Raw genomic sequence first — 27,038 nt, forward strand, 5'->3', positions numbered from 1 at the left:
GCTGGCAGTTCTGGCTTATATCGGTTACGGTTACGATTTTGGAGAACCGATATTATGTATTTCGGTTCAGGATTTCGGTTCTCTGTCATTCTGTATTCTATATTGTGTTCGACCTAATATTTATTATTTAAACAATTTATAAATAAATAAATTTTTATAATTTGTTTCTATAGTAATTATTTGAATTGTTATTTCAATAATAATTTATTGTTAAAATAATTGTTTAAATAAATAAATTTTTATAATTTGTTTCCATATTCATTATTTGAATTGTTATTTCAATAATTTATTGTTAAAATAAATAGATTTTTATAATCTATGCAAATTTGTTATTTGTTTTTATTTATTTAAACAATTATTTTCACAATAAATTATTAGAATAATATAATTCACAAATAGAAAAATATATAAATTTATTTATTTAAACCAGTGAGATGAGCAACCCCCGCGGACTGCAGTGGGCCAAAAGTGAAAACATAAGAATACGCGCGGGCCGCAACCGGCAACGGACGCAATTGTTGGAAGTAACAATTGAAAATCGGCGACGAAGGCCGCCTCGCCGCGCCACTGGTGGCTCATGTCGGGCGAAGTTATTTTGTTTTCTGGTTCGAAAAAAACGTCGACGTTACAAACTTGAAAGGGTGGTTTCTCAAGATAAAAGTGTGCTCTATCGCGTGGTATAGTTCGATTTTCCGCTGGACCCTAATTTTTTGAGATAAATTGAAAAATATCCTCAAAAATTGGTGCAAAAGTAGTGTCTCTTCGTCTTTAATCATTGTTTAAACATGTTTAAACAATCATAATGTATTAATATTGGATATCACTGTATTCGGGAAAGTCTACAGAATCTTTTGCTGTAAAGAACAATTCAATATCTTTTATAATAACCACAATATTTGTTTAAAGTTGAAAAATATGTTTTTTTTTCAAAGCCATGTTTTTCAAAAACTGTGCGTATAGGAGAAAAATTAAGGACAGATTCGGAATCAGCGCAAACAACTCTATAACAAGTTCCCAACAGTATATTGAAAACAAATTTGGTGTTGGACAGTGTAATCGGTTCTCCAGAACCGTTAGGCCTGTTGCACAGTCGAGCGCAATTTTCCGGTCTCAAATACGTTCTAAAATTCTAAAAAAAATGTTACATATTTTGGATCCTAAGACGCATTTTATAGAATTTTTTCAGATTTTTTGGTTGCAAACTGTGGTCGTAAACAATGAAAAACCCCCCAAAAATCGGAAAAATGCAGATTTCTAGAAAATATGAAAACATGCTTTTTACTGTTTGGTTCCTTGATAAAGTACTACAGCAGGCAGTGTCGTCAATTTTTTTCAGATTTTTTTATTGTGGGACATCATTGTCAAACTTTTCTCGACGTTTCTGCTGTGAGGAGGAAAGTTATACTTATTGATTTTACCGCGGGTGTATATTAAGTAATTTTTAACGTTATTACATTTTACTTTATTATTACATGTTATTATACATTACAAAACGCAATTGTTTGACCTAAGAAATGCGATTTAATAGAAAGAAGAATTGTGTTCTGTGCGCGATATATGTACATACTGTGACTCGCAAAAATTTTCGGACGCTCTAAAAATGATAACTTTTTTAATATTGTACTATACGATTTGAACTTTTTGGGAAGCTAGAACAATTAGTTTAGTACAGGATGTGAAAATAATTTTTTCAAAAATAGCAACTGATCGGAATTGTAGAAAAAATGAGAGACACTTGGGGAAACTAAAACACCTGGCAGAAGACTGTGAAGGGGTAGAAAGAATTAACATAGGTATAGAAAAGATAGTACAGGAGAAAAGAGTGGGAGAAATTGTAGAATGGGTTAGGAGTATAGAGAAAGAAAGGAAAGAATTAATCACAAGGGATAATCAAGAGAGAGGCAGGATTAGCGGGGAGACATTGGGATAGATCAACATAGACAATAAGGTATTTGATGTGGCATGGGATATGGATGAATGGGTGGAGGAACGGATGAATGGATAAATAGAGGGATGAATGGCTTCGAGAATTATAATCCAAGTCCAATTTCTGGGCCACGAGGCTGAAATAAATAAATAAATACGTATTTACTTACTTACTAAAAATTGCATTTTACAACATCTTTATATGGGCCGACATTGAAAATTTAAAAAATACGTTTTGTAAATCTGTGTCAATTAAACATATTCTGAAAATTTCGTCAAAATCGGTCGACGTTGCAATGAGCTACAAACGTTTTAATATAAAATAATAATTCTTAAAATATATTCTGTTATTTTACACCGATATACCCGACCCGACCCGTATCATGTTACAATGTTTCTCTCCACTCCACGGCGACCGAAACCCTCGAGCTTCACTTCCCTTTTCTCCGTTCGTCATCATAGAATAGTGTTTCCTGAAAATTGAATGTCTCTGGCCAGACTCGAGTTCTCGACATTTATAGCAAGCTTGCTATAATCGTATCTTATTTGTCAAAATTTAGTTTTCCATTTAAAATATTTTGTTGTTAAAACTCATTAATAGTTTTAAATAGTACTTGAACAATATTAAAAATAATACTGAAATATTGGAATATTACAATTTGGAATGAAGGGTCTAGCCGGACGAGGTAGTCCTCCGAATAATTTAAACAGCCGTTGCGCCATTCAATTTTCGGTCAATTTTTCCCATTTACTTGCATTAATTTAATCATATAATTGCATTTAATTGAAATTGATCATTGAGATTTTTTCCCGATTTTTTGGTTCAAAATGTTAATTACACAAACTGAAAAACACGCAAAAATTCGACAAATGCAGATTTATTAGAGAAACTGAAAAATAGCATTGTTCATAATTTTAGACTAGCAACATACCAGAACTTTTTTTACGACAGCGCGTAAACGACAAAGAGGGACTTTTCAATGACTCCAAGAAAAATGAAAAACTTAATGACTCCGAGAAAAATAAAGAACTTAATGACGCTGAGGAAAATGAAAAATTTAATAACTCCAAGAAAAATGGAAACTTCAATGACTCTATGAAAAAACTTGACGGCACTGAGGAAAATGAAAAATTTAATAACTCCAGGAAAAATGGAAAACTTAATGACTTTGAAAAAAATAAAGAACTTACTGACTCTGAGGAAAATGAAAAATTTAATAACTCCCAGTTAACAAGCAGTCTTCAATGCCTCTTAAAAATGCAATTAATCATGTAGGGATTGATCAGGTGTTTCTCGCTATATTAAAAAATATTTACAAATCCTTTGACAAATTCTGCTTTGTGGCGTCAGGATACTGCTTTCGACATTCCATCACAGTTTGTATAGTATACATATATTATTTCTCCTCTTTGTTTCTAGATAAAATTTTATTATGATCCTCCATTAGTTTAACGCCCCGTTCAGCGGTATCATTGCATTCAGCGGTACCACCTTCAGTCCATGTTTCAGTCAGACTACTTATTATTCATAATAACTTCTTTTTCCGATATTAGAACTATTTTTACCACGTTTTTATTAACTCGCTTTCTTGTTCTTTTGTAGATTGGAGCGTATTAATGAATTTATTTATATATAATATCTCTGTCAGTTATGTATACATATATGAAAAAACTCTTCAAACAAAATTTTTAGTATATATATAAGGAGGTGGATATATAGTATCAAAGAAAAAAAAATGTTTCAAAGTCATTATTTAAAGTTTTCAAGGTCACGGATGTTTTTTCTATCAACAACTGTTTATGCTATATATGGATTCTTAAAGAGAAAAAAGACAAATTCAACGATATATCATAACGTCTATTTATGTCATGATTTAAAAAATTCTCATTTTCCATTAAAAACTCATTTTCCCATGATCCAAACGGCCCCAAAATTTTTCCAGACCATTTTCTCAACATTTGTCACAATTCTGGTTTACGGGACCAAAAAAATTTCATGGTCGAAAAATAAGGTCCACCCTAATGTTGTATATACGTAAATTACGAGAAGCAGTAAAGAGTGCTTAACGTCGAAGAAGAAAATCCGGGTAACTAAAACTTAATATGTACTACATTCCACGTTATTAGAATAATTGTAGTTTAATTATGATATATTTTAAAATTGATATAATTATATCAACATTTTTTATTTACACCTAAAAACGCCACTGTCTCGGAAGGAAATGGACATTCGAGAGAAGCAATGAAATTAGAGCATCATTGCGAAAAAAGATGAGTTTGCAATAACCTCAATATACATTTTATGAAATTCTATTATAATTATAGTTATGACTGTATTTTTTAATAAATAAACTTGTGTATGCTAGTATAAAATCAATTTATATATATTATACAATTTATTTTATTATTTGTTTGACAACTAATAAATCTACAAATTGATTTATAAACTAAAAAATACTTCCTGCATTTTCGTATACTCCAATCAGTCCAAATAAATACCATCAACCTGTTCTCGATCATATACCAATTTTTATTAATGCAATTATGACAGTAACAAAACGTTTCTATTTAAAATGAATACATATTTTGAACATAGTTTTTACATTTTTAATTTTTTGGAAGGTTAAAAAATGTAATTAAAAAAGTAATGAAAAATAAAAATTAAAAAAAAATCCCCGCTGCACGGGGACTCGAATGCTAGCTCCAGATTGCGATTCATACGCTCGACGGCTCGACAGCCGAATTTCAGTTTCGCTTCCGCCGTAAAGCAATAGAACATGGCAACATGGCAAGTGCTAAAAATAGATTGTGGCTGGCATAAGCGCACAAGCAGCGCACACGGATATAGTAAAGGTACGTTGGTGAGTGTAGCGCGCGGGCGCGTTGCTAACACGATACAGTGTCTTCTGTGGTGGCCTCTGGTGGCCTCCTGTTTCTCACTCCAGTCAGAATATATCCTAGAGGGCGTAAGAGAAATATTCGAGCGACACAGATGTCGTCAGATGTGCTAACAGTAAAGTGGGTTCTGTTTCTTGCTAAAGATGATGTAGGTTCTGTTCCATGCTAAAGATGATGTAGGAGCTGTTCCAGGCTAAACATGATGTGGAGACAAAAGCGGCACGGCCAAAACCCGGGCGTGAGCACTCTCATATACTCTCTGGTACCATGGGTTTCTACCGTCGATGCAAGAATAGCAGGAGACACGACGAAAGCGCTGCGGCGGAAAGTCGGGAAGCGCGACAGCGAAGCAGCCATGATGGCATACGAATTGTTCAGATGAACTCTTTCAGACTTCCTGAAGCGAAGAAGCAATATTTTTGGATGCTGTTTGCGTTGAAATGATCTCCGCGTTATTCCGGATCAACGTTCAGAGCCCTTTTTTGCAATTTGTTTCTTAAAATTTTATAAACAATAATAGCGTACGTTTTTATAGAAGAAAATTTTTTCAGAACATTTTTTCCAAAAAAGGGCTTTCAACGTTGATCTGGAATAACACGGATAACATGTCAACGCAAAGAGCATCCAAAAATATTGCTTCTTCGCTTCAGGAAATGGAAAAGAGTTCATCGAAAAATCAAGCTGCTTGGTTATATCTCTGTCTTTGTCTCTCCTGCGAGCGACGTGTCTCCTATCCTTGTCCTATTTCATCCGTAGTTCACCTCTACGCCGATAGCCTGATAGAGGCGCCACTTTCCAGCACGTGTAGTTACAGCCTCTACACACCTAGTAAATGGTGGCGCTAGGTTGCGTCCCGCGCACCCTTAAATTTATTTATTTCTTATCTGATTTATATTAAGCGTTGTAAAATATACTCCAATGTACGCTCATGTTATGTATATAAATGTACACATTTTCCATTCGCCTTCCTATGATTTATTTTTACGGTTACTTTCAATTGTATAATATGTTTAAATAAATTGCAATTTCTTCGGAGAACGAATTAAAGATTTTAGAAGGAAATGAGGTAGCGTTAGAAACGATCTTCTTGTCTCTTATATATATTTTATTATATATAAATTTACAATGAATTTTTTCCGATGTCTTCAATTAAAATTGTCGGCGCTACGATAAGGTAAAAATGGAGGAAACTTTTCTATAATCAGAGTCTCCGCTGATTTGTTTTATTCGGTGATACATGAGACCTTTTTTTTCTGACGTAACTTAATTGCTGTTTAAGTTTTTGCAGTAATATATAACGGGGAGGTTGGGGCGTGCCCGGTCCAGAATATGGGTAAACGGGACTAGTGATGTCATACGCTATCTTGTATTCCTACGCCGGCTGTTATAACGCAAGTACAGCACCGATACGAACGTGTCGTAAGCGGTGTATTTAATTGTTCAAGTAATACTAATTAAATTTTTATTGCGTTAATTATTTTGATTCACGCATCGAACTCACTTCCGCACAACGATCGAATCGTTCTTTTTGTATGCGTTGCGTGCGCGCGACACATCGAAAGTCATTCTAAAGTTACCGCTGTATGTACCTAAAGAGATAAATTGAGAGTGCTGCTCATAGTTGATCCTCTAAAAAATATATAAATGTTTACAAACGGTAATTAATACTTTGAGCATGTCGTGAGATTTCTACTTGTACGAAAGTGAACTAAAATGATTATGTACATTGTAAAAATCATTGTTCAATTGCAGAATAATTATTAGACTGCGGATCTTCATGCAAAATAAAAATTGTCTGCATCGATTGCAAGAAATTGAAACGAAATGGAATATCATTTCTTCCCTTAATGATTTTTAATGATCTCAGTTTTTAAACTTTTCAACAATTTCGAATTTTCAACTATTTCGGTCCGCAGTCTAATAATTATTATTCTAGCTAATCGTTGTTTCTTGGGAAACAATAATTTGCAGACATATCTGAAAAAACCATTCTAGCTCGCGCGTTTTATTGCGAACGAACGGCTCGAAATGTGGACGGTAATTCTTATGATTTCGTCTATATATAAATAATAGAATTAACATGAAGCTGTACGCAATAATTATTCCGTGAGTACAATATGTTCTTTCAGCATGTTCGTGAGATTTCTAGTTGGAAAATTATTGTTCAAACAATAATTTGAAATATTTAGATATATCTCTCTGAAAAAGAAGCTTTCTACCTCGCGCGTTTTATTCCGAACAAACGGCTCGAAATGTGGATGGTAATTCTTATGAATTGGTCTATAAATAATTGAATTAGCATGAAGCTGTGCACGATAATTATTCCGTGAGTATAGTGAGTTTTTTGAAAACTCTGGTTGTAGGTATCGCATCAGGGTCGATTGTGATTGGTGGTTGAGGACTGGGACTAGCTACGCTGGCGTAGGACGACGCCGTATGCGCTCAGTCGGTTGCGCGCCGGTTGGCTGTGTGGATGGGTTTGTGTGGATCGTTAATCGGTGGTTTTTGGTGTACTTCGACTGGTTTTTATGCGAGTATTCGGATAAAACGTTGTCGCGGGCTATCTTCACGAGAAGGTAAGTGAAGAAACTTGTTCTTCTTCATTCGGAAAACCTGTGAGCCCTCGGGTTTCACGGACGGTCGTCTCGTGACGGCTAACACTCCAGAGATAAAAATGGCGTGTGCCGCCTTAGCTTCCTCGATTTCTCTCTGCTTTAATTCTTCGTCGAGCGTGTCTGAACTCGCGCTGGTGACAACATTCGAACGGTGTTCGTAATTTACCGAGCCGACGATACCGTTCATCGTTTATCAACGATCGTTTCGAATAATCGTTTCCTACAAGTGCGGCATCGATTCCCACCGATGAACCTGCCCAACAATCAAATAAACGTCCTCTGAGCGATGAGCTCGTTAGATTTTTTGCGTAATCGTGACAGACCGCCCCGAACGCAAATACACGTTCTATTCCATTATCCCAATTTTCATTCCGAAATAAGATAGCCGCTCGTGCGCGTTCCGTTTGTAGCGCCTTAATTTCCGCTATACGGTGTTCCATGAATGGTTTTGTTCACCTGTCAAGACGCCCTATCTGTTGCTGACCTAATTCCGCTTCCTACTGAAAACCCGTCAGGCATTGTGGCAATGTCGACCGCGGTCGGTACACCGAACGATTCTTTCGTTGTGTCCATCTGAAAAGTTGTCCATAGCTCAGGGTTTCCCAAACTTTTTTTCTGATCGAGCACACTTTGAGGGTGTTTGAATTTTCACGGAGCACCTTGTGCAATTCGAAAGGGTAGGTAATGACACATAATCAATAAATCTTTTCAATAAGCCCTGGTCTAAGCTACATTAGAATCGGTAGAGAGATGCGCGTCAAGTGTTTCCAAACAAATTACGATCGTCCGATTGATAACCATATCTTACCTTTTGAGGATCACTGTTTCCACGTCGAGAAGTTCATACGTGGAAACGCTGTGTTACGACAGATAATGTAATCGCTTATGTGTCGTTTATTTTGATAAACGCGGTATTTAATTCAAGTTCGCCGATCGTCACCACCGAAATAAGTACCGAGGATGCCGTCGGCTTTTTTAGACGGGATTTGTCACCGGTACGTCTCTGACTACTTGTGGGATAAATATCATATGTATATTTATACGACGTTAATGTCACCGATATCGACACCTAATCGCGCATCTTTAGTTGTCTAATTGGTGACGCTGTTATAAATTGATACAGCCCGGCCGGAACGGTGACTGGTTTCGTCACGGTGCCCAATTCGTGGCTGAGTCACTGTATTCGAAATGTTTAAATCGCCGTTCTCGAAGTGTCAGAAACGCCGTAAGGGATGGGCGGCAAAAGTCGATTCAATGGAAAATGGGATTCTTTGAACATCGATTTTTCAAAAATTTATCGAAATACTATTTATATCCATATGCATTATGCATGGCGTGTATCCGATTATGTAAATCGGGCCTAAAATGCAATTTAATTCTTATAGCAGTTTACAATCAATTTGCAAAATCGAGTTGTTCAGTAAGAATGTAACTCGATTTAACTGTATAAATTTTATATAAACTTGTAAATTAGATTGATGTATTTATTTAGAACTTGAAAGGGGAAATAATTAACAATAATTTAAATATTCATTAATCATCATTTAATAACTATTCTCCCGAACTCTCCCGTGTCTCTACTTGTTCTACAAGATAAAAAATCGCTGCGAATTCGAGTATGCAACAATCGATTAAAAAGAAATTGAAAATAGCTTCGAAATCGATTATCCAGGAATCGATTCGACAGAATTAAAACTCAATTGGAATATGCAACAATCGATTAAAAAAAGTTGAAAATAGCTTCGAAATCGAATATCCAAGAATCGATTGAAAACAATTGAAAATCGATTCAGAATCGCCCAATCCTAGCGCAGATATATCGAACTTCGAGAAAACGGTTACATATTTCTAAGGAAATATATATATGTATATATAATACATATTATAATAAAATTTAAAATATATATGTATTACTTATATTACTTCTCTACATATTATAGTTAGATGTTAGGGATATGTAATTCACTATTGAAAGACGTTGATGCTAGCGTAGAAAGGAAAGATAGAGTGGGGGACGTTTAATAAAGATTTCTTCGATCAAGCAATTTCCTTCGTTCCTCTCACAATCAGTGTTGTGTTTACAGTTACGTCACCGTTGCCGGGCTTGGGCGTGTGCGCGTCTTCTTCGGCATAAATTAATAAATTAGCGTCGTGTCGATCGTCGTTTCCGGATCACGGTTTCGGCGACATCTGGCTTGTCCATCACACCGGAACTACTTCCGGACGTTCACCTGCAAATGCCCGGGTTACTCGCGACCCAAAACTTTCAAGTGCCCTCGAAAAGTGAACGTTACGAATTATTTTCTCGAGCGTGACGTAACACCGAATTTCGAACATGTGTTCGGTCATATCTAAACACGAAAAACAAGATAATTAAGATTTAAATAAGAGCAATTACATCAAAGTGTCTCGACTTAATCGTAAAAAAAGTTTCGTACGGTAAAAGAACTTAAAACCAAGGTTACAGGCAATTTTTGTTTTATGAGAATACGATTATTATTTGAACTTCGATAATGAACAAATGTTTAAACTGTGGGCGTGGTGTGTGTGCAGTAATCATTTTTTTAATACCGGAAATATTCGAAAATGCTAGTGTATGTACTTACATCGTGTAGATACTGTTAATCTTAACACGTTGATTTGCTTTCGTTATATTACATCAATTAACAAATAAAAACAGTACACACATATAAATAATATAAATAAAACTGATTCACTGTGAAAACTATATTTCAATTTTCTTTTTAACTATTTTCATTGCATGTACTAAACTGTTAGGTATCGTCTTTTCTATATAATTTTAAGAAAAGCTATATAATAATTGTGTCCAGTTGCTCGGCACACACTAGGAAATGATTGAACAGTTTCCATGGAATACCACAATATATTCCCGTGTAAAAATACTCGCGGGACGTTTTTAACTCTTCTGCTCTGATTACCTTGACTGCACCTTTCTGCAGTACAGGGAAACGGTATTACGGTGTGAAAAAATTTGCACCTCCGGGAACGTGTGTGGACGTTGAACCGTATTCATCAATTTACTTTCATCGATTGCTGTTAATTATTTTATTTTGAAACTCGTTTTATCAGTACAGATATACACGTTACAAAAGATACTTTGTATATACATTGCATAATTGCGATGACTCATTGAACTCGTAAAGCACGAATTGGCACGAATTTTTCAACGGTGTGTACAAGGTTATACACGTGTGTGTACACGGCGGTTATACATGTATGTATGTATGCGTAGCGTATATTGATTTTTATTGTAGGTTCGTAGAATCTCTCAATTGGCACAGAATCTATGCAAATTTTTTCGTACATTTTTCTTTACTTTTCGTAATGCTCGTGCAACTTCCGAAATCCTGATTTTCCGTTTTTTTCCCCGGGAAGAGTCTCCTGGGATGTATCGCGATTGGTCACGTTCTAGTTTATCGTTATCCAGCACACACACATAACCAATCGATGAACTAATCGACCTATGTTAAACGGACATCGACGTGTTCTTTGGACCGGAAACGCAACCGATACTCCAAACGCTCCGTTTTTTCTTAAATTCTGAAAATATAAGCGTGTGCACACAGCTGGTGCCATAATTAACTCCTTAATTAATTAATGCTTCGTAGGTAAGATTTTCGCAAAGGAAAAAAATTCTTTAAATTTTGTCAGGAACCACCCTCTTCACACTTCTAATTACTACACAGCGGATTTTGTGCAGTTTTAACAAAAATGAGTGGGTATCATTTAAAACAGTAAAAATATTGTAAGAATTTAAAAATACTGACATGTTATTTTCCATTTATTAAATATATTAAGACAAAAAATAAATTTCTATTTCACCCCGGTTCGTTAAAATCCAGGTAGAAAGTTTTTATTTTGCATAAAGATCCGCTGTCTACTAATTGCGGTGTTTTTGTATTGAATAAGTAATTTTAAAACTGTTGATTAGCCGAACCACGTCGGACCCGGTTAGTTCGGATAGTCGAGGTGCCGCTGTACTCGATCGCTGCGAGCTCAACTTTTATGTTGACGAATTGGCACGCGCGGAGCGTAATTGAATCGTAAAAACACGATCGGGATATCAATCGGTCTGGTACACAGGCTTTTCGAGTTCCTCGTTCTAAAAATAGTGTCACATGTGCATCCTAGTTGCGAGTCGCTCGCCTATTCATTTCTGCGAGTGGTGCCGTTGCGGCGGCTCGCGTTTCCGATTCCGAATTTGCACGGTGTCGCCGCGAATTTTCGGCAGAATCGCCTCGTAACCGGGAACAGGGTCGACACGATGATCGGGCTAGCCCGTTGCCCGCGTAAATGACGGAGGTAACCAAGTCGGCCGACGGCAGATTAACGTTAAATGCGGACGTGACGTAGGTACGTGCCGGTCGGCAGCTAGCCGACTTGCTCTATGCACGAACAGTCGTGTCACCTTTACGCTACACGATCGACCCTTTTTTCTCTCTCTCTCGGCCTTCGTATTCTGGCCTGCATTTTTTTACCATCTCGGCCGCCATTATCGCATCGTTTTGCAAAAAGTCCCGACCTTTGCCAGCTCCATAGGAAATTCTCTAGATCGCACGTAGGGTTGCCAACCTTCACCGAAACAATTCCCCGAAACTGAATGCGAGAAACCCCTTAAAAAATTGTATTGTTTCTTACATATTTTTTGTACGTAAAAAAAATCCTCGGGAAACTAGGTATGTTATGCTGGTGATTGATTAAAAGTTTAATTATTGAGGGGCCTCTTATATGCACAGCAATAATAATAAATCTGAAATTATATTGTTATAAGTTTTTCCGATAGTATAGGAAATTCCGGGCAATCCGGGACGGTTGGCAATCCTAATTGTGCGAGAGAGGGTTAATACCAGCGGTACCGAGTGACGTAGAAGCTTGTATTTACAACGATACCGAACGGGTTCCAGAAAATTAGTAATACAGGTTACAGATTACGTACCGATTCGCGTCTGCAGATTAATGTAATCAAAATTACCGATTCATTACGGATACGATTAATCGATCAACAATTGTGATTGGCGAGAGTGCTTGTTATCGATCATAAAAGCAATCGCAATTACTGTCCACCTCTGATCTTGGCGTTACGAGAACTTCTTAGGCGTCGCCGTGACCTTTTTACAGGTCCTCGACCGAGTCTAACACTCGTTGAGTTGAATTGGTCTAATTAGCAAATGAAGATGCTCTGGCATGTTGCTAGTGAAGTTGCTATCCGTGACCCAACAAATTTTATCCTGTTCCGGACAATGTATGCAAATCATTTTTATTCTGCATACAGATCTCATAATAAGTTTGTAATAATAACAGTTTGTTACTGTCCGAGCATTGTGTATTAGCGTGTCTACCAAAAATCTCGTATTTCTTTGAAAGGGGAGATTCCTTAGGTCATTTGAAGTAACTTTTTCCTTTACGAGAATGTTCTACGCGGCTTGGTTAAGGAGTTATTAACGAAAAACACCACCACCACCCCCGGACCAATCAGTGTGCGGGGCGTGTCGCCGAGGCTGAGTCCGTCCGCTGTTGCTCCGCCCTGATTGTTCGGTGTTTTTCGTTAATAACTCCTTAACGAAGCCTCGGAGAGCATTTTCGCAAAGGAAAAAGTTGCTTCGATTAACCTCAGGGACCACCTCCAGCGAGATTTTCCGACATTTTTGGGGCAGCCTGTACAAACCATAAACAAGTATTATCTAGTATCTGCGGTGTAATCTCGGTATTCCGTGGGATCGTTGTTGTCGCTAATGGAGTGGAGGGTTTTCATCGGAAAGCGAACGTCGACCGTCGAAACTAATCTGGATCGGACGGGATCGATGCCCGGCACGAAATTACGGGCAGGAATTCCCTGATCGCATAGTATTCGAGTGTAGGCTTGCTCCCGATAGGCGCATAGGCAGGAGGAAGATTACGGCGACCGGCAAAACAGTCCGTTTATCGATTGCATCGGTTTTTGCGGCGGATTCAATCTGCTGCCTACGAATCCCCACAAGTTCCAGGTTTTTGACCTTACGGCAGAGCGACGTGCCGAGTCATCGCCGGCAAATAGAAAACCACCGGGAGCCAGCGCCAAGGAATTTCGGATGCAACTAATAATAATGCAGCGGGAACCTTTGGCCGGTTATCAAGCGTTAATGAAAACGCCACGCCGCGCGCCGGCTTCGAAGAGATACATCTTCCAGGTAGATCGAAGGCTGAACCGCGCGGCTGGCGCGAGAATCACCGGGAAAACTTGCCTGGCCGTGTTAAATTCGTCGGTGACGGTCACCGGTGACCGGCAAAGTCATTCTCCTCCGATGCGTGTAATCGCGACATTGCGAAAACGGAACTGCCGCGAGGTGGGCGTGGTGCTATTCAACTTCCTTTCTATCTCCCATCGGACGCAAGATACCAAATCATCGAAAACTGTGTCACCCTGTGTGTACAATGATCCCTGAGATGATTTCAAGCAACTTTTTCCTTTGCGAAAATCTTCTCCGACGCCTCGTTAAGAAGTTATGAACTCACAACAGACCAATCGGGGCGGGGCAACAGCAGACGGACTCCGACACAACCAATCGCAGCGCTGCTATTTCTTTGAAAGAGGAGATTCCTTAGGTCATTTGAAGTAATGTTTTCCTTTACGAGAATGTTCTACGCGACTTCGTTCAGGAGTTATTCAAGAAATACGTGGACCAATCAGTGTGCGGGGCGTGTCGCCGAGGCGGAGTCCGACCGCTGTTGCTCCGCCCTGATTGTTCGGTAGTTTTTCGTTAATAACTCTTTAACCAAGCCTCGGTGAACATTTCCGCAAATGAAAGAGTTACTCGAAATGACCTTGGGAATCGCCTCTTTCAAGGAGGTACATTTTTTGGAGATTCATTTCTGGGGAATCGTTCGCCAAAGATATTTCTTTGGACACACAATAAAAATCTTGGTATTCGGACAAGTCAAAATTCTTGTTGGTGGTCCCTGGATCCGTTAAGAAAACAAAGGAGGTTTGTGTAAGGCTCTAGAAAAGCCTGTTAAAGGTTGACAGTAGCAGCAGCAGCAGGGCCGGTTTAACACGTCGCTGGTTCGTTTACTCAATATTCGAGCCAATGCATCGTCTAGCCCCGCTCTTAACCTCATTAGCTGGCGAGCCCCTCCTCCCAGGCAAATAAAGTCGCATTGTTGACGACATCCTTCGAGCAGGGACGCTGGAAATCGGGGCCGCCCTTCGGACTTACATCCTCGCTTCCGTTGTTATCTCTGATTCACCGTTTCCGAAGTTGCAGTCCACGAAAAACTGAATGAGCAATAGGGAAAACGACGCTCGAGTGCCGCAAACAATATTAGCTTAATGGCCGGGTCGTTACGGCGAAAGCGGAGAGAAATTTTCTTTAACGCGTACGCGGCCGGCTGTAATTTACAATTAGAAGGAGGCCGTAGTTTTTCTAAACCTCGGGCCCTTGAAAAATGTTTCTTATCAGATTGTATTCTACTTCACCTCATAAAATTTATAATGGCTGGCAAATTGGTTTCGAATAAACCTCTTCATGCTTCCATGCCGACAAAAAAAATAAAAGAGAAGCTTTTCTCTGAGAACAGTCCTTTACATTCGCCAGAGTTACCAGAATACTGCAAGAATACTAGCGAGGGGTACTCGAGTGCCCCTCGGGGATTGTTAGCAGGTACCGGGTGCTCCAGCAAGAACTCATCTCTACAAACTGTGCGACAAAAAAATCGCCGGCCATAGAACTCTCCTCGTCATCGTGTTTTCTCCGTTCCATTTTTAACATTCTACCCACTGGCTTATTAATAGAACTCTGAATGGCCGTGCTACCGTGTCGCAAATATTCCACTTAAAATTTCCTCATCAATCATAACAACAACTGTGACTGCTGGAACACTCGCCCTATATTATAGTCAAAATTATATTATATTATCATATTATATTATAATATATTCTATCATAATTTATTTAATTATTACATTATATTATTATAGTATACTTAGTAATCATTATACTATGTTACACTATTTAATCATACTATACTAATTTAATTGTACAGTATTGTAGTAAAAAACGGCGACGAATCTCTCTGGGCGTATAAATCCTGCCGTTCTAGAATCTGAAACGAACGTTCTCAGCGACTCGGTTTTACCTTGACGAGAATGGTTTCTCGCGTAGACAAGAATGGCTCGCCGCGTTGATTAGGGCTATTTCAACGGTGTCACCCTATATACACTGCATATCGTGAGCATTGGCGCCACGGTGACTCCGGTGGAAAATCAATAGCCCGACGCTGTGTGTTCGTTCACGGCTCACGGCGAGTTCATCTTACCTTCGCCGTGGCGGCGTCTAGAGCGTCTACATACTCTAAATCGCGTCTAGAGAACGGTGTCTCCTTTGTGCGAGACACGAACGTCGCCCTTCTCCTCACCCCCCGAGTGTGACTTAATATGTGTGAAGGGCCGATTAACCGGCAGATTAACCCGAAACTGTGACATCACAACCGGGTGCCAGTTACATCCGGGTGGGAATTACTTGTCTTTCCTGTTCGTTTCTGGTCCGGGAGGCTCGTTAGCTCCGGTTCCCTAGAATCTGGAACGGTCGAAGAGGAAGGTCTCCTCTGCCGGGTGGAAAGGTCATGGACACCTCTTTTCGATGTCATGAACACCTCGGCACCAAAGGTTACAAGAACAATCTGGCCTGGTCCTTTGACGGTCGCGTTGTCGCCGGATAATTTCACCGGGGACACGACTAATTTGAACACACAAGTGCATTGGAGTGACATGTCCATATTGATTTTCGCGAATGTACCCGCGGAACGAAGATGAAGGTACTTGGGGAGATCTTGCTGAGCAAGACTAGCTGTATCTGTCAGCTGGTCTTGTCCTTCCTTGTCCTTGATCCCAATGTTTCGAGAGGAAAATTGATCGGATCTGGATCATGGGGCTTGACCCTCATTGGTGGAGGAATCTTGGATAAGACACTTGGGTAGGTCTCATGGAGCAAAGCTAGCTGCATCTATAACCTGATCCTGTCCTTGGTTGCACTGTTTTCAGAGGAACATTGATCGGATCTGAATCATTGGGATTAATCTTCATTGATGAAGGAGTCGTTCGTAGCTCCTAGGTACACTGATTGGTGAAGTCCATAAGTTGACCTTCCTTGTCCTTGAACCGACGGTTTCGAGAAGAACATTCATCGGATCTGGATCATTGGGCTTAACCTTCATTGATGGAGGAGTCGTTCGTGGCTCCTAGGTACACTGATTGCTGGAGGAGTCATTCGTCACTCCTAGGTGTAACCTCGTTGGTGGAGGAGTCATTCGTGGCTCCTAGATACCCTCATGAGTGCAGAAGTCCTGCTCTGCAAGTATAGCTGCATCTGTCAGCTGGTCTTGTCCTTCCTTGTCCTTAATTCTATTCTTTCGAGAGGAATATTGATCGGATCTGGATCATGGGGCTTGACCCTCATTGATGGAGGAGTCGTTCGTCACTCCTAGGTGTACCCTCGTTGGTGGAGGAGTTATTCGTGGATCCTAGGTACCCTCTAAGACTAGGGTTTTTGTATATGTGGGTTTAATTATTGCAATTGTTATTTACAAATTATTCAGGTATGCTGGGTATCACTTTGCAAATTGTGAAATGTATGCAATGTTAATTTTGGCGTGTTTGAATGCTCGTCAACAGGAAAGGGTTAGGGTATGGGACAAGGCGGTTCAGCAAATAGAACGACCTAGTAATCCCAGTTGGTAGTGTCCGCTGGCTGGAAGCCGAAACTAGTTAGCCACGGTGTGTAACTCGGTACGTCGACGACGCTGGATTCGCGCGGGCAGCCTAGCAAAAATCCAAGGAAAACCACAGTAAGCGGATACGGGTGTCGTTGCTTGACGGGTGACAATTTCACTGCCGCCTCTCGGTCGAAGACGTCGAGAAAAGATGCTGGACACCGATACCCCCGGATGAGAAAAATCGGCCGTAGACGACGACGTCGCCGACCGATGAAAAATAGTCTGGCTGTCCCGAACACGTTATTTAACCTTTGCTCGAGGAGTGGGACTGTAAGGAGGTCACGGATGCTGCCGATGTGTCCGGTTACTTTCGAATTTCGCGCGCCGAAATCGTCGTCGCCACTTATCCCGATCATTGCATAAACACGATTACCTAATTATTCCAATAGAGAGTGCCTGCTCTAAACGGGATTTGTTGATTTTTAGAGATAGGAAGACTTTTTTGGAACATCCTCGGGGGATCGAAGATGCCCGAACAGGGCGAAAGAAAACGGAGAAGAAAGTAAACCGGGAATGAAGGATACCGGTTAAGTGTCTGGCAGACACTTACGGTGAATTAAGAGCAATTACACGCAGGCAACGACATACTTAATGAGAATTGCCGAGGAGCGAGCGAGAAAGGAGCCGAGAGAGCAGGAAGATTAGTGCCTTTGCAACCGTGTGGGCGGAACGAAGTGAATCACAAAGTGAACGACACGATAATCGTGGAAGGTTGACTGGACTCTGCTTTCTGTTGAACTTGAATCAGCCGTAGTCGAGCTCCCTTCGAATCCGGACGCGATACAGGCTGTACTAAAAATGTACAACCTTTGAAGGGTTCCCTAGGTCATTCGGAGTAACTTTTCCCTTCGCGAAAATCTTCTTCGACGCTCTGTTGAGGAGTTATTCGCGAAAAACACGGACCAATCACAACGCTACCCCGCGCAGCGGGGCGTGTCGCCAAGTCCGCGATTGGTCCGCGTTTTTCGTGAATAACTCCTTAACGAAGCCGATGCCGAAATTTTCACTAAGGAAAAAGTTACTTGAAATGACCTAAGGAACCACCTCTTTCAAAACGATAGAAAATATCCTGTCAAGGTCATTTTGACGGGTTTCTCAAGGTCATCGCGTTTTTCTGCATGATAACATGTATTTTTTTAACACGGCTTAAAAGCATGTACATTCTGTCCAGTCATCTTTTCTTACTTTCAATAATAGCGGAAATTATTTCTCGAGTTAAAATGAACACCCTGTATATATATGTAGATGCTGGTCACCTCTGCTCCAGAGTCTTTTCTATTAATTCTTGTCATGAAATGCACGGGATCCGCATTCCACTTGAGAATCTGTGATGTAATTAAAAAATACGCTCAAAATCGAGCGCGCGATTAGGAGCAATCGGGATGACCAGGTCGAATGAGTTCATCGCTTATTAAGGTCCGCGGCTGATTCGGAGGTCCCAAAGCGGCCCGTGTGTCGAGTTAAATACGTGAAATGATTCTGTCCATGCACGTTATCAGTAGCGAGAATCGTTCTAGCATTTCGGGGAAAAATGTTCAGGTCGAATTAGATCGATGAACTGAATTCATTCGTCTAAATCGGAGTTTGAGACTCTTGTTCATAGTTCCTAGACGCTGTCAAGCTATTCTGATCATCGGGAGGCTAGCGGAGGGAACACAGAACACTTCTGTTCCCATGAACAGAGAACTTCTTATTTTCTGTTTAGCTGCTTCCAGAAATTGTTTGCCACGTTGGAGCAATCAGTATTTTGTTAGTAGACCGCGAATAAAAATCAGTTAACTATTCTAATATGTACAGTCTGGTTCATCCCAGTTTAGGCCGAGTTCACATGTTCCTCGAGCGACCAGATTATCACAGGGTGACTCGTTTCCAATATTTCAAGGAAAGAGGCTTAGAAAAATGAGCACAGTTTGCGAATTATTTCCAGAGACAAGAACAAAGAATTTTTATTTAGTCTGTGAGAGGAGTTTCGACTATTTAGGCAGAGTGTTGTTTATGCAATGGTGAACAGACACACACACTCACAGGGTATTGTGTTGTACAGGCTTGTGCGAGTTCTCGCCCATGCGAGTCTTCTCAGCGGCGTAGGAAATTGCTCGAATCCGGTGTCGGTAAAAAGCGAGCGGCCGGTTCGTTCGATCCCTATTGCCACGCCATTGGTGCATATTTCGCACGTGTGACATCATCCGCGTGATGTAACCGCGCGTCGAGGAACTCCCACTCGGCCCGCGGACGTAACGATACACCGCGGCGCGGCTCGCTCGGCTCGTACGCCCTGAAAATAAGCTGTACGTGCACTTGACAATAGCACAATCACTTCTGGCCATCAATGAACAGCCGAAGTCCTTCGGTTATTGTTACCGACCGAACGAACGAACATTGTACCGCCTCGCAAACTTTTCCCGAACGAGACCGCGAACGTTTTATCGACGCTACGATATAGTACAAAAATTAACTGCAACGATCGTCTCGGTCTAAAAGTGAATTTCTCGAGAAAACTCTTCTTGCGGTACTTTAAGACCTTCCGCGAAGAAAATCGCCGCGCGTCGGCTCGGCAATGAATAATACATTAAGTGATATCATCGCCGCGATCGCACAAATACACTTTTACGGCACGCTGTGAATCGAAATTACATGACCGAGCAGATGGAAATGATTCTCGGCTCCGTGGAGTTCGATTCCGCTCATTTTCCGTAGAGAGCTGTGAGCAGACCAGCGGAAAAAATGTTACTAAAAATAATTAACAAATAATAATGAGAGTTATTTGCGTTTTTTCATTAATAAATGTTCCGCTGGCTCCCGATAGAGCTGTTTGCCAAAATATAGTGGAAACGGCCCGGTCTGATCAGAGGAATTGAGGGGAAAGAGTTACCCCCTATCACCCAGTACCGGAAGAGTCACGTGACGTTGTGACTTTTGCGCGACAGTGACACAACGCGTCACGTGACCGGGGCGCGGCCGAAACATGAGAGAATAGACAAAGGTAGAGTGGGGGAAAGCTAGAGAAAGTAATGGGGGAGTAATAGGGAAATGTAGAGTGGGGGAATAGCACCATAATAGAGAAATGTAGAGTGGGGAAATAACATCATAATAGAGAAATATAGAGTGGGGAAATAGCATCGTAATAGAGAAATCTAGAGTGGGGAAATAGCACAGTAATAGAAAAATGTAGAGTGGGGGAATAGCATCGTAATCGAGAAATATAGAGTGGGGGAATAGCATCATAATAGAGAAATGTAGAGTGAGGGAATAGCATCGTAATAGAGAAATGTAGAATGGGGGAATAGCATCGTAATCGAGAAATATAGAGTGGGGGAATAGCATCATAATAGAGAAATGTAAAGTGGGGGAATAGCATTGTAATAGGAGAAGATAGAGTGGGACCACACACATCTTAATCTGGCGACTCTGGGCCCAGAGGAAAATGAGATGTTTGTTCGACGTTCCGGAAATTAGGCTTGCGAATATTATCACCGCGAAAGCACACGGTGCTCGTCACGCAGCCGTGTCATCAAGGAATCGCACTTTCGTTTTAGCGTCGATCCCGCTTAATTGTACAGGAAAGAATCGCTGGCTCGATCGAGACCGTTATCTCATTAGTCGATGCGAGATACACAGAGCACACAAGAGACGAGAGATAAGATTACCGTGCACTTCTTATCTTGATGAAGGCTGTTCGAGCCGAAGCGACACGGCGCTACCCGAAGCGACTCGACCGAACGACCGGTCACTGAAATTCTGTTGCAAAAAGCGGTTGGCTGAACGTAACAACCAACGAATATATATACGTAAATCCATCAATAAAATTATCACATGCGGCGTTTTTCCGGGCAACCACAGATATTTGCAATGAAAAAGAAACGTACGTTTGCATGTTAGCCCTAGAAAGGCTGCTGCAGAGTTTCCAGATCGAGACTTGTCCTCCACTCTACCTTTCCCCCTCTACGACATCATTCCCCCACTCTGCCACTCGGACACGTGACGCGTTTCGTCTCTGCCAATGTCACGTGACTAATCTGGTATGGCAGAGAGAGAGAGAGAGAGGGTAACTGTATTCCCCTCAATTCCCCTGATCTGGCTACTCTGGGCCTCCATCGGTTGCTTGATTTAGCTGCCATTTCCAGTTGTCTATCTATTTGAGGAGGCACCTACATAGTTAGGTTGTTGATATCCAGAATTAATGTCTGATTGTTTTCTGTTCCAGGGGCGCCCTTACGAAGGGTAAGACAGAAGTGAGTTGTTGGTCCGATTGACAAAATGACGACCGACATCTCGGTGGTGCGAGGGGGTTGGGACCCCACGCTACAACAAGAGATTGTCGATGAGTACGAATACGACGGGGGAAACTCGAGCTCGAGACTCTTCGAACGTTCGCGAATCAAGGCGTTAGCTGGTACGTATCCCCAAATTCATTACCTTGGTCGTCCGTTTTATATATTATATTACACTAGTAGTTCTAGACTCACTTCTTTCAAGACTTTCCGCGAAATGGTATTAGGAAGGAAATTTTCCGGTCTCGGCATTAGAGTGCAAGCGAATTATTACCACATCCTTTGATACAGCTACCACTTTGATAACTTGATACTGTAAAGTCTCTTTTTGAAGAGCAGTCGTCGGTAGTTGCCGCGCGGAAAGCAATGCGACACTTGTGCGTACGGAAGCATCGAAGCTAGAAATTACTTGAAAAAATGGTTGATAGGGACAGTTTGATAGTTTACGACGAGTCCGGGTCCGATTTCGATAAGATCGTTCTCAATTTGAGAGGTGAACGCAAAGGAAGAACGCTTTCACTTTCAAGATATTGTCGTTTAAAGTTTAGATTACTAATCCTTTTTTCATGAGTTCTTTTAAAGCTCAATTAATGTATAAACTCAAATCTTTCGAAACGTTACTAACACGAATCTTTCTGAATCCAGGTGAACGTGAATTAGTACAAAAGAAGACTTTCCAGAAATGGGTGAACTCCCATTTGGTCCGATGCTCGTGCCGAATCGGCGATCTATACGTCGACCTTCGGGACGGGAAAATGCTGATAAAACTGTTGGAGATCCTTTCCGGGGAACGTCTGCCGCGGCCGACGAAAGGAAAGATGCGTATACACTGTTTGGAGAACGTCGACAAAGCGTTGCAGTTCCTGCGGGAGCAGAGGGTGCACCTGGAGAACATGGGATCCCACGACATCGTCGACGGGAATCCGCGATTAAGCTTGGGTCTGATCTGGACCATCATCTTGCGATTCCAAATCCAGGACATCACGATTGAGGAGACCGACAATCAAGAGACAAAGTCGGCGAAAGACGCGCTGCTGCTCTGGTGTCAGATGAAAACGGCCGGCTACCATAACGTCAACGTGAGGAACTTCACCACTTCGTGGCGCGACGGTCTGGCATTCAACGCCATCATCCATAAGCACAGACCGGATCTGATCCAGTTCGACAAGCTTTCCAAGGCGAACGCTATCTACAACTTAAACAATGCGTTCAACGTTGCCGAGGACAAGCTGGGACTGACGAAACTCCTGGACGCGGAGGACATATTCGTTGACCACCCGGACGAGAAGTCCATCATCACCTACGTGGTCACTTACTATCACTACTTCTCCAAGATGAAGCAAGAGACTGTTCAGGGCAAGAGGATAGGCAAGGTTGTCGGTATTGCTATGGAGAACGATCGCATGATCCACGAGTACGAGAGCCTGACGAGCGACTTATTACGGTGGATAGAGGGCACCATAGAGGCCCTTGGAGACCGTAGGTTCGCCAATTCGTTGGTCGGCGTTCAATCTCAGCTGTCTCAGTTCTCCAACTACCGTACCGTGGAGAAACCGCCCAAGTTTGTAGAGAAGGGCAACTTGGAGGTGCTGCTGTTCACGCTGCAGTCGAAGATGAGGGCTAACAATCAAAAACCCTACACGCCCAGGGAGGGCAAAATGATATCGGACATCAACAAGGCTTGGGAGAGATTGGAGAAGGCCGAGCACGAAAGGGAACTGGCTCTGCGCGAGGAGCTGATTCGCCAGGAGAAGCTTGAACAATTGGCAGCGAGGTTCAATCGCAAGGCTAGCATGAGGGAAACCTGGTTGTCCGAGAACCAGCGTCTGGTCTCCCAGGATAATTTCGGTTTCGACTTGGCTGCGGTGGAAGCTGCAGCCAAGAAACACGAGGCCATCGAAACGGACATATTCGCTTACGAGGAGAGAGTCCAGGCCGTTATGGCAGTGTCCCAAGAATTGGAGGCTGAGAACTACCACGACATCGAGCGTATCAACGCTCGCAAGGACAACGTCCTCAGACTATGGACCTACCTTCTGGAACTGTTGCGCGCTAGAAGGATGAGGTTGGAGCTGTCTCTCCAGCTGCAACAGAACTTCCAGGAGATGTTGTACATCTTGGACAGCATGGAGGAGATCAAGATGCGATTGTTGACCGACGACTATGGAAAACATCTGATGGGCGTGGAGGACCTTCTGCAGAAGCATTCTTTGGTCGAGGCGGACATCAACGTTCTGGGCGAGAGGGTGAAGGCCGTCGTGCAACAGAGTCAGAGATTCCTCGAGCACGGAGAGGGATACAGACCCTGCGACCCTACGATCATCGTCGAACGCGTGCAACAGCTCGAAGATGCTTACGCTGAATTGGTCCGTTTGGCGGTGGAACGCAGAGCCAGGCTCGAAGAGTCTCGCAAACTCTGGCAGTTCTATTGGGACATGGCTGACGAGGAGAACTGGATCAAGGAGAAGGAGCAGATAGTGTCGACCGGAGACATCGGTCACGATTTGACCACCATAAACCTGCTGCTGTCGAAGCATAAAGCGTTGGAGAACGAAATTCAATCGCACGAACCTCAATTGATGTCTGTAGCCGCGGTCGGCGACGAACTGGTCCGTCAGCAGCACTTCGGCTCCGATCGTATCACGGAGAGGCTGCAAGAGATCTTAGGAATGTGGAATCATCTTCTCGATCTGGCTGCCTTCAGAAGAAAGCGATTGGAGGAGGCCGTCGACTATCATCAGCTGTTCGCCGATGCCGACGACATAGACATCTGGATGTTGGATACTCTGAGATTGGTGTCGTCGGAGGACGTTGGCAGAGACGAGGCTAACGTTCAATCGTTGTTGAAGAAACACAAGGATGTCACCGATGAGCTGAAGAACTACGGCACCACGATCGACCAGCTTCATCAACAGGCTTCCGGTCTCGGAGAGCAAGATGCCAAGTCGCCGGAAGTATTGGAGAGGCTGGCTTCCATCGATTCCAGGTACAAGGAACTGATGGAACTGGCGAAGCTGCGTAAACAGAGACTGCTGGATGCTCTGTCCTTGTACAAGTTGTTCAGCGAGTCGGATGGAGTCGAGCAGTGGATAGGCGAGAAGAACAGGATGCTGGAGACGATGGTGCCGGCCAAGGATATCGAGGACGTGGAGATCATGAAGCACAGGTACAACGGCTTCGAGAAAGAGATGTACGCCAACGCTTCCCGGGTCGCCGTGGTGAATCAATTGGCCAGGCAGCTGTTGCACGTGGAGCATCCGAACTCCGAGCAGATAGTCGCCAGGCAGAACGAGCTGAATCAGAAGTGGGCCGAGTTGAGGGAGAAGGCGGATCACAAACGAGACGCGCTGAACTCCGCTCACGGCGTGCAGACCTTCCATATCGAGTGCAGGGAGACGGTATCCTGGATCGAAGACAAGAAACGAATTCTCCAACAGACCGACAGCCTCGAGATGGATCTGACCGGTGTTATGACGCTTCAGCGTCGCCTGAGCGGCATGGAACGCGATTTGGCAGCTATCCAGGCCAAGTTGGACGCCTTGGAGTTGGAGGCTCAGAATATTCAACAGCAGAATCTGGAAGATCCAGAGGTGATTCGCGAAAGGATCGCTCAGATACACACCATCTGGGAGCAACTGACGCAGATGCTGAAGGAGCGCGACGCCAAATTGGAGGAGGCCGGCGATCTCCACAGATTCTTGAGAGACCTCGATCACTTCCAGGCTTGGTTGACCAAGACCCAGACCGACGTGGCCAGCGAAGACACTCCGACCACTTTGGCCGACGCCGAGAAGCTTCTGACTCAGCATCAGAACATCAAGGAGGAGATCGACAATTACACGGGCGACTATCAGAAGATGATGGAGTACGGGGAGAGGCTGACCGCCGAGGCTGGCGACGGGGATACTCAGTACATGTTCCTGAGGGAGCGTCTGAACGCGTTGAAGATGGGCTGGGAGGAGTTGCATCAGATGTGGGTGAACAGGCAGATCCTGTTGTCGAACTCGCTGAACCTGCAGGTGTTCGATCGCGACGCTCGCCAAGCGGAGGTGTTGTTGTCCCAGCAGGAGCACGTTCTCGCGAAGGACGAGACCCCGATAAACTTCGAGCAGGCCGAGCAATTGATAAAACGACATGAGGCGTTCATGACCACGATGGACGCGAACGACGAGAAGGTCAACTCGGTGGTGCAGTTCGCCGCCAGGTTGGTCGACCAGGCTCATTTCGCTGCAGACAAGGTGAAGAAGAAAGCGGAGAACATCAACGAGCGCCGGCAGATCAACCGCGACAAGGCGAATCAGTACATGGAGAAGCTGAAGGACCAGCTGCAGTTGCAGATGTTCCTGCAGGACTGCGAGGAGCTCGGCGAATGGGTGCAGGAGAAACATATCACCGCACAGGACGAGACCTACAGAAGCGCCAAAACGGTTCACAGCAAATGGACCAGGCACCAGGCGTTCGAGGCGGAGATAGCCAGCAACAAAGACCGGCTGCAGCAACTGCAGCAAGCTGCCGAGGAACTGATTCAACAGAAACCCGATCTCGCCGAGATCATCAAGCCCAAGGTGGCTGAACTGGCCGACCAGTTCGAGGAACTCGAAACGACTACTCACGACAAAGGTGAACGCCTGTTTGACGCCAACAGAGAGGTCCTTATACACCAGACCTGTGACGATATCGACTCCTGGATGAACGAGTTGGAGAAACAGATCGAGAGCACCGATACAGGCTCGGACCTCGCGTCGGTCAACATTCTGATGCAGAAACAGCAGATGATCGAGACGCAGATGGCCGTGAAGGCCAAGCAGGTCACCGAATTGGACAAGCAAGCTGAACACCTGCAGCGCACTGTTCCTGATGATAAGATGGAGGAGATCAAGTGCAAGAAGGAGAAGGTAGCGCAGAGGTTCGCCCAGCTGAAGGCACCTCTGATCGATCGTCAGCGTCACCTGGAGAAGAAGAAGGAGGCGTTCCAGTTCAGACGGGACGTCGAGGACGAGAAGCTCTGGATCGCCGAGAAGATGCCGCAGGCTACCAGCAGCGAGTACGGAAATTCCTTGTTCAACGTGCACATGCTGAAGAAGAAGAACCAGTCGCTCCGTACCGAGATCGAGAACCACGAGCCCAGGATCAACCTGGTCTGCAACAACGGGCAAAAACTGATCGACGAGGGACACGAGGACAGCTCCGAGTTCCAGAGGCTGATATCTGAGCTGACAGAGAAGTGGAAGGAGCTGAAGGACGCGGTGGACGACAGGAACAAGCATCTGCTCCAGAACGAGAAGGCGCAGCAGTACTTCTTCGACGCGACCGAAGCCGAGTCATGGATGAGCGAGCAAGAGTTGTACATGATGGTCGAAGATCGCGGCAAGGACGAGATCTCCGCTCAGAATTTGATGAAGAAGCACGAGTCCTTGGAACACGCCGTCGAAGACTATGCGGAAACCATACGCCAGCTTGGAGAGACCGCCAGGCAGCTGATCAACGACCAACATCCGCTGGCTGATCAGATCGCTGTCAAGCAATCGCAGGTAAATTTACAATTGTACATGTATGTATGT

General features: G+C 43.0%; 1 protein-coding gene across 9 annotated transcripts in view; it reads left to right on the forward strand.

Annotated features, from left to right (window-relative positions):
- The first annotated feature begins 7,243 nt into the window (after positions 1-7,243).
- The window catches only part of Beta-spec (spectrin beta chain), a 35,215-nt gene continuing 15,420 nt past the window's right edge, over positions 7,244-27,038 (forward strand). For all 9 annotated transcript variants that reach the window (XR_013009803.1, XR_013009806.1, XR_013009805.1 and 6 more), the window contains exons 1-3: positions 7,244-7,400; positions 21,411-21,599; positions 22,123-27,008. Coding sequence is in view for 1 of the 9 variants with exons in the window: in XM_076432128.1 (XP_076288243.1) it covers positions 21,464-21,599; positions 22,123-27,008 (5,022 nt within the window). In the remaining 8 variants the exon portion in view is untranslated. The remainder of the gene's footprint in view (positions 7,401-21,410; positions 21,600-22,122; positions 27,009-27,038) is intronic.

The sequence above is a fragment of the Lasioglossum baleicum genome, chromosome 10, assembly GCF_051020765.1.
Source record: "Lasioglossum baleicum chromosome 10, iyLasBale1, whole genome shotgun sequence".
NCBI classification, from domain to species: Eukaryota; Metazoa; Arthropoda; class Insecta; order Hymenoptera; family Halictidae; genus Lasioglossum; species Lasioglossum baleicum.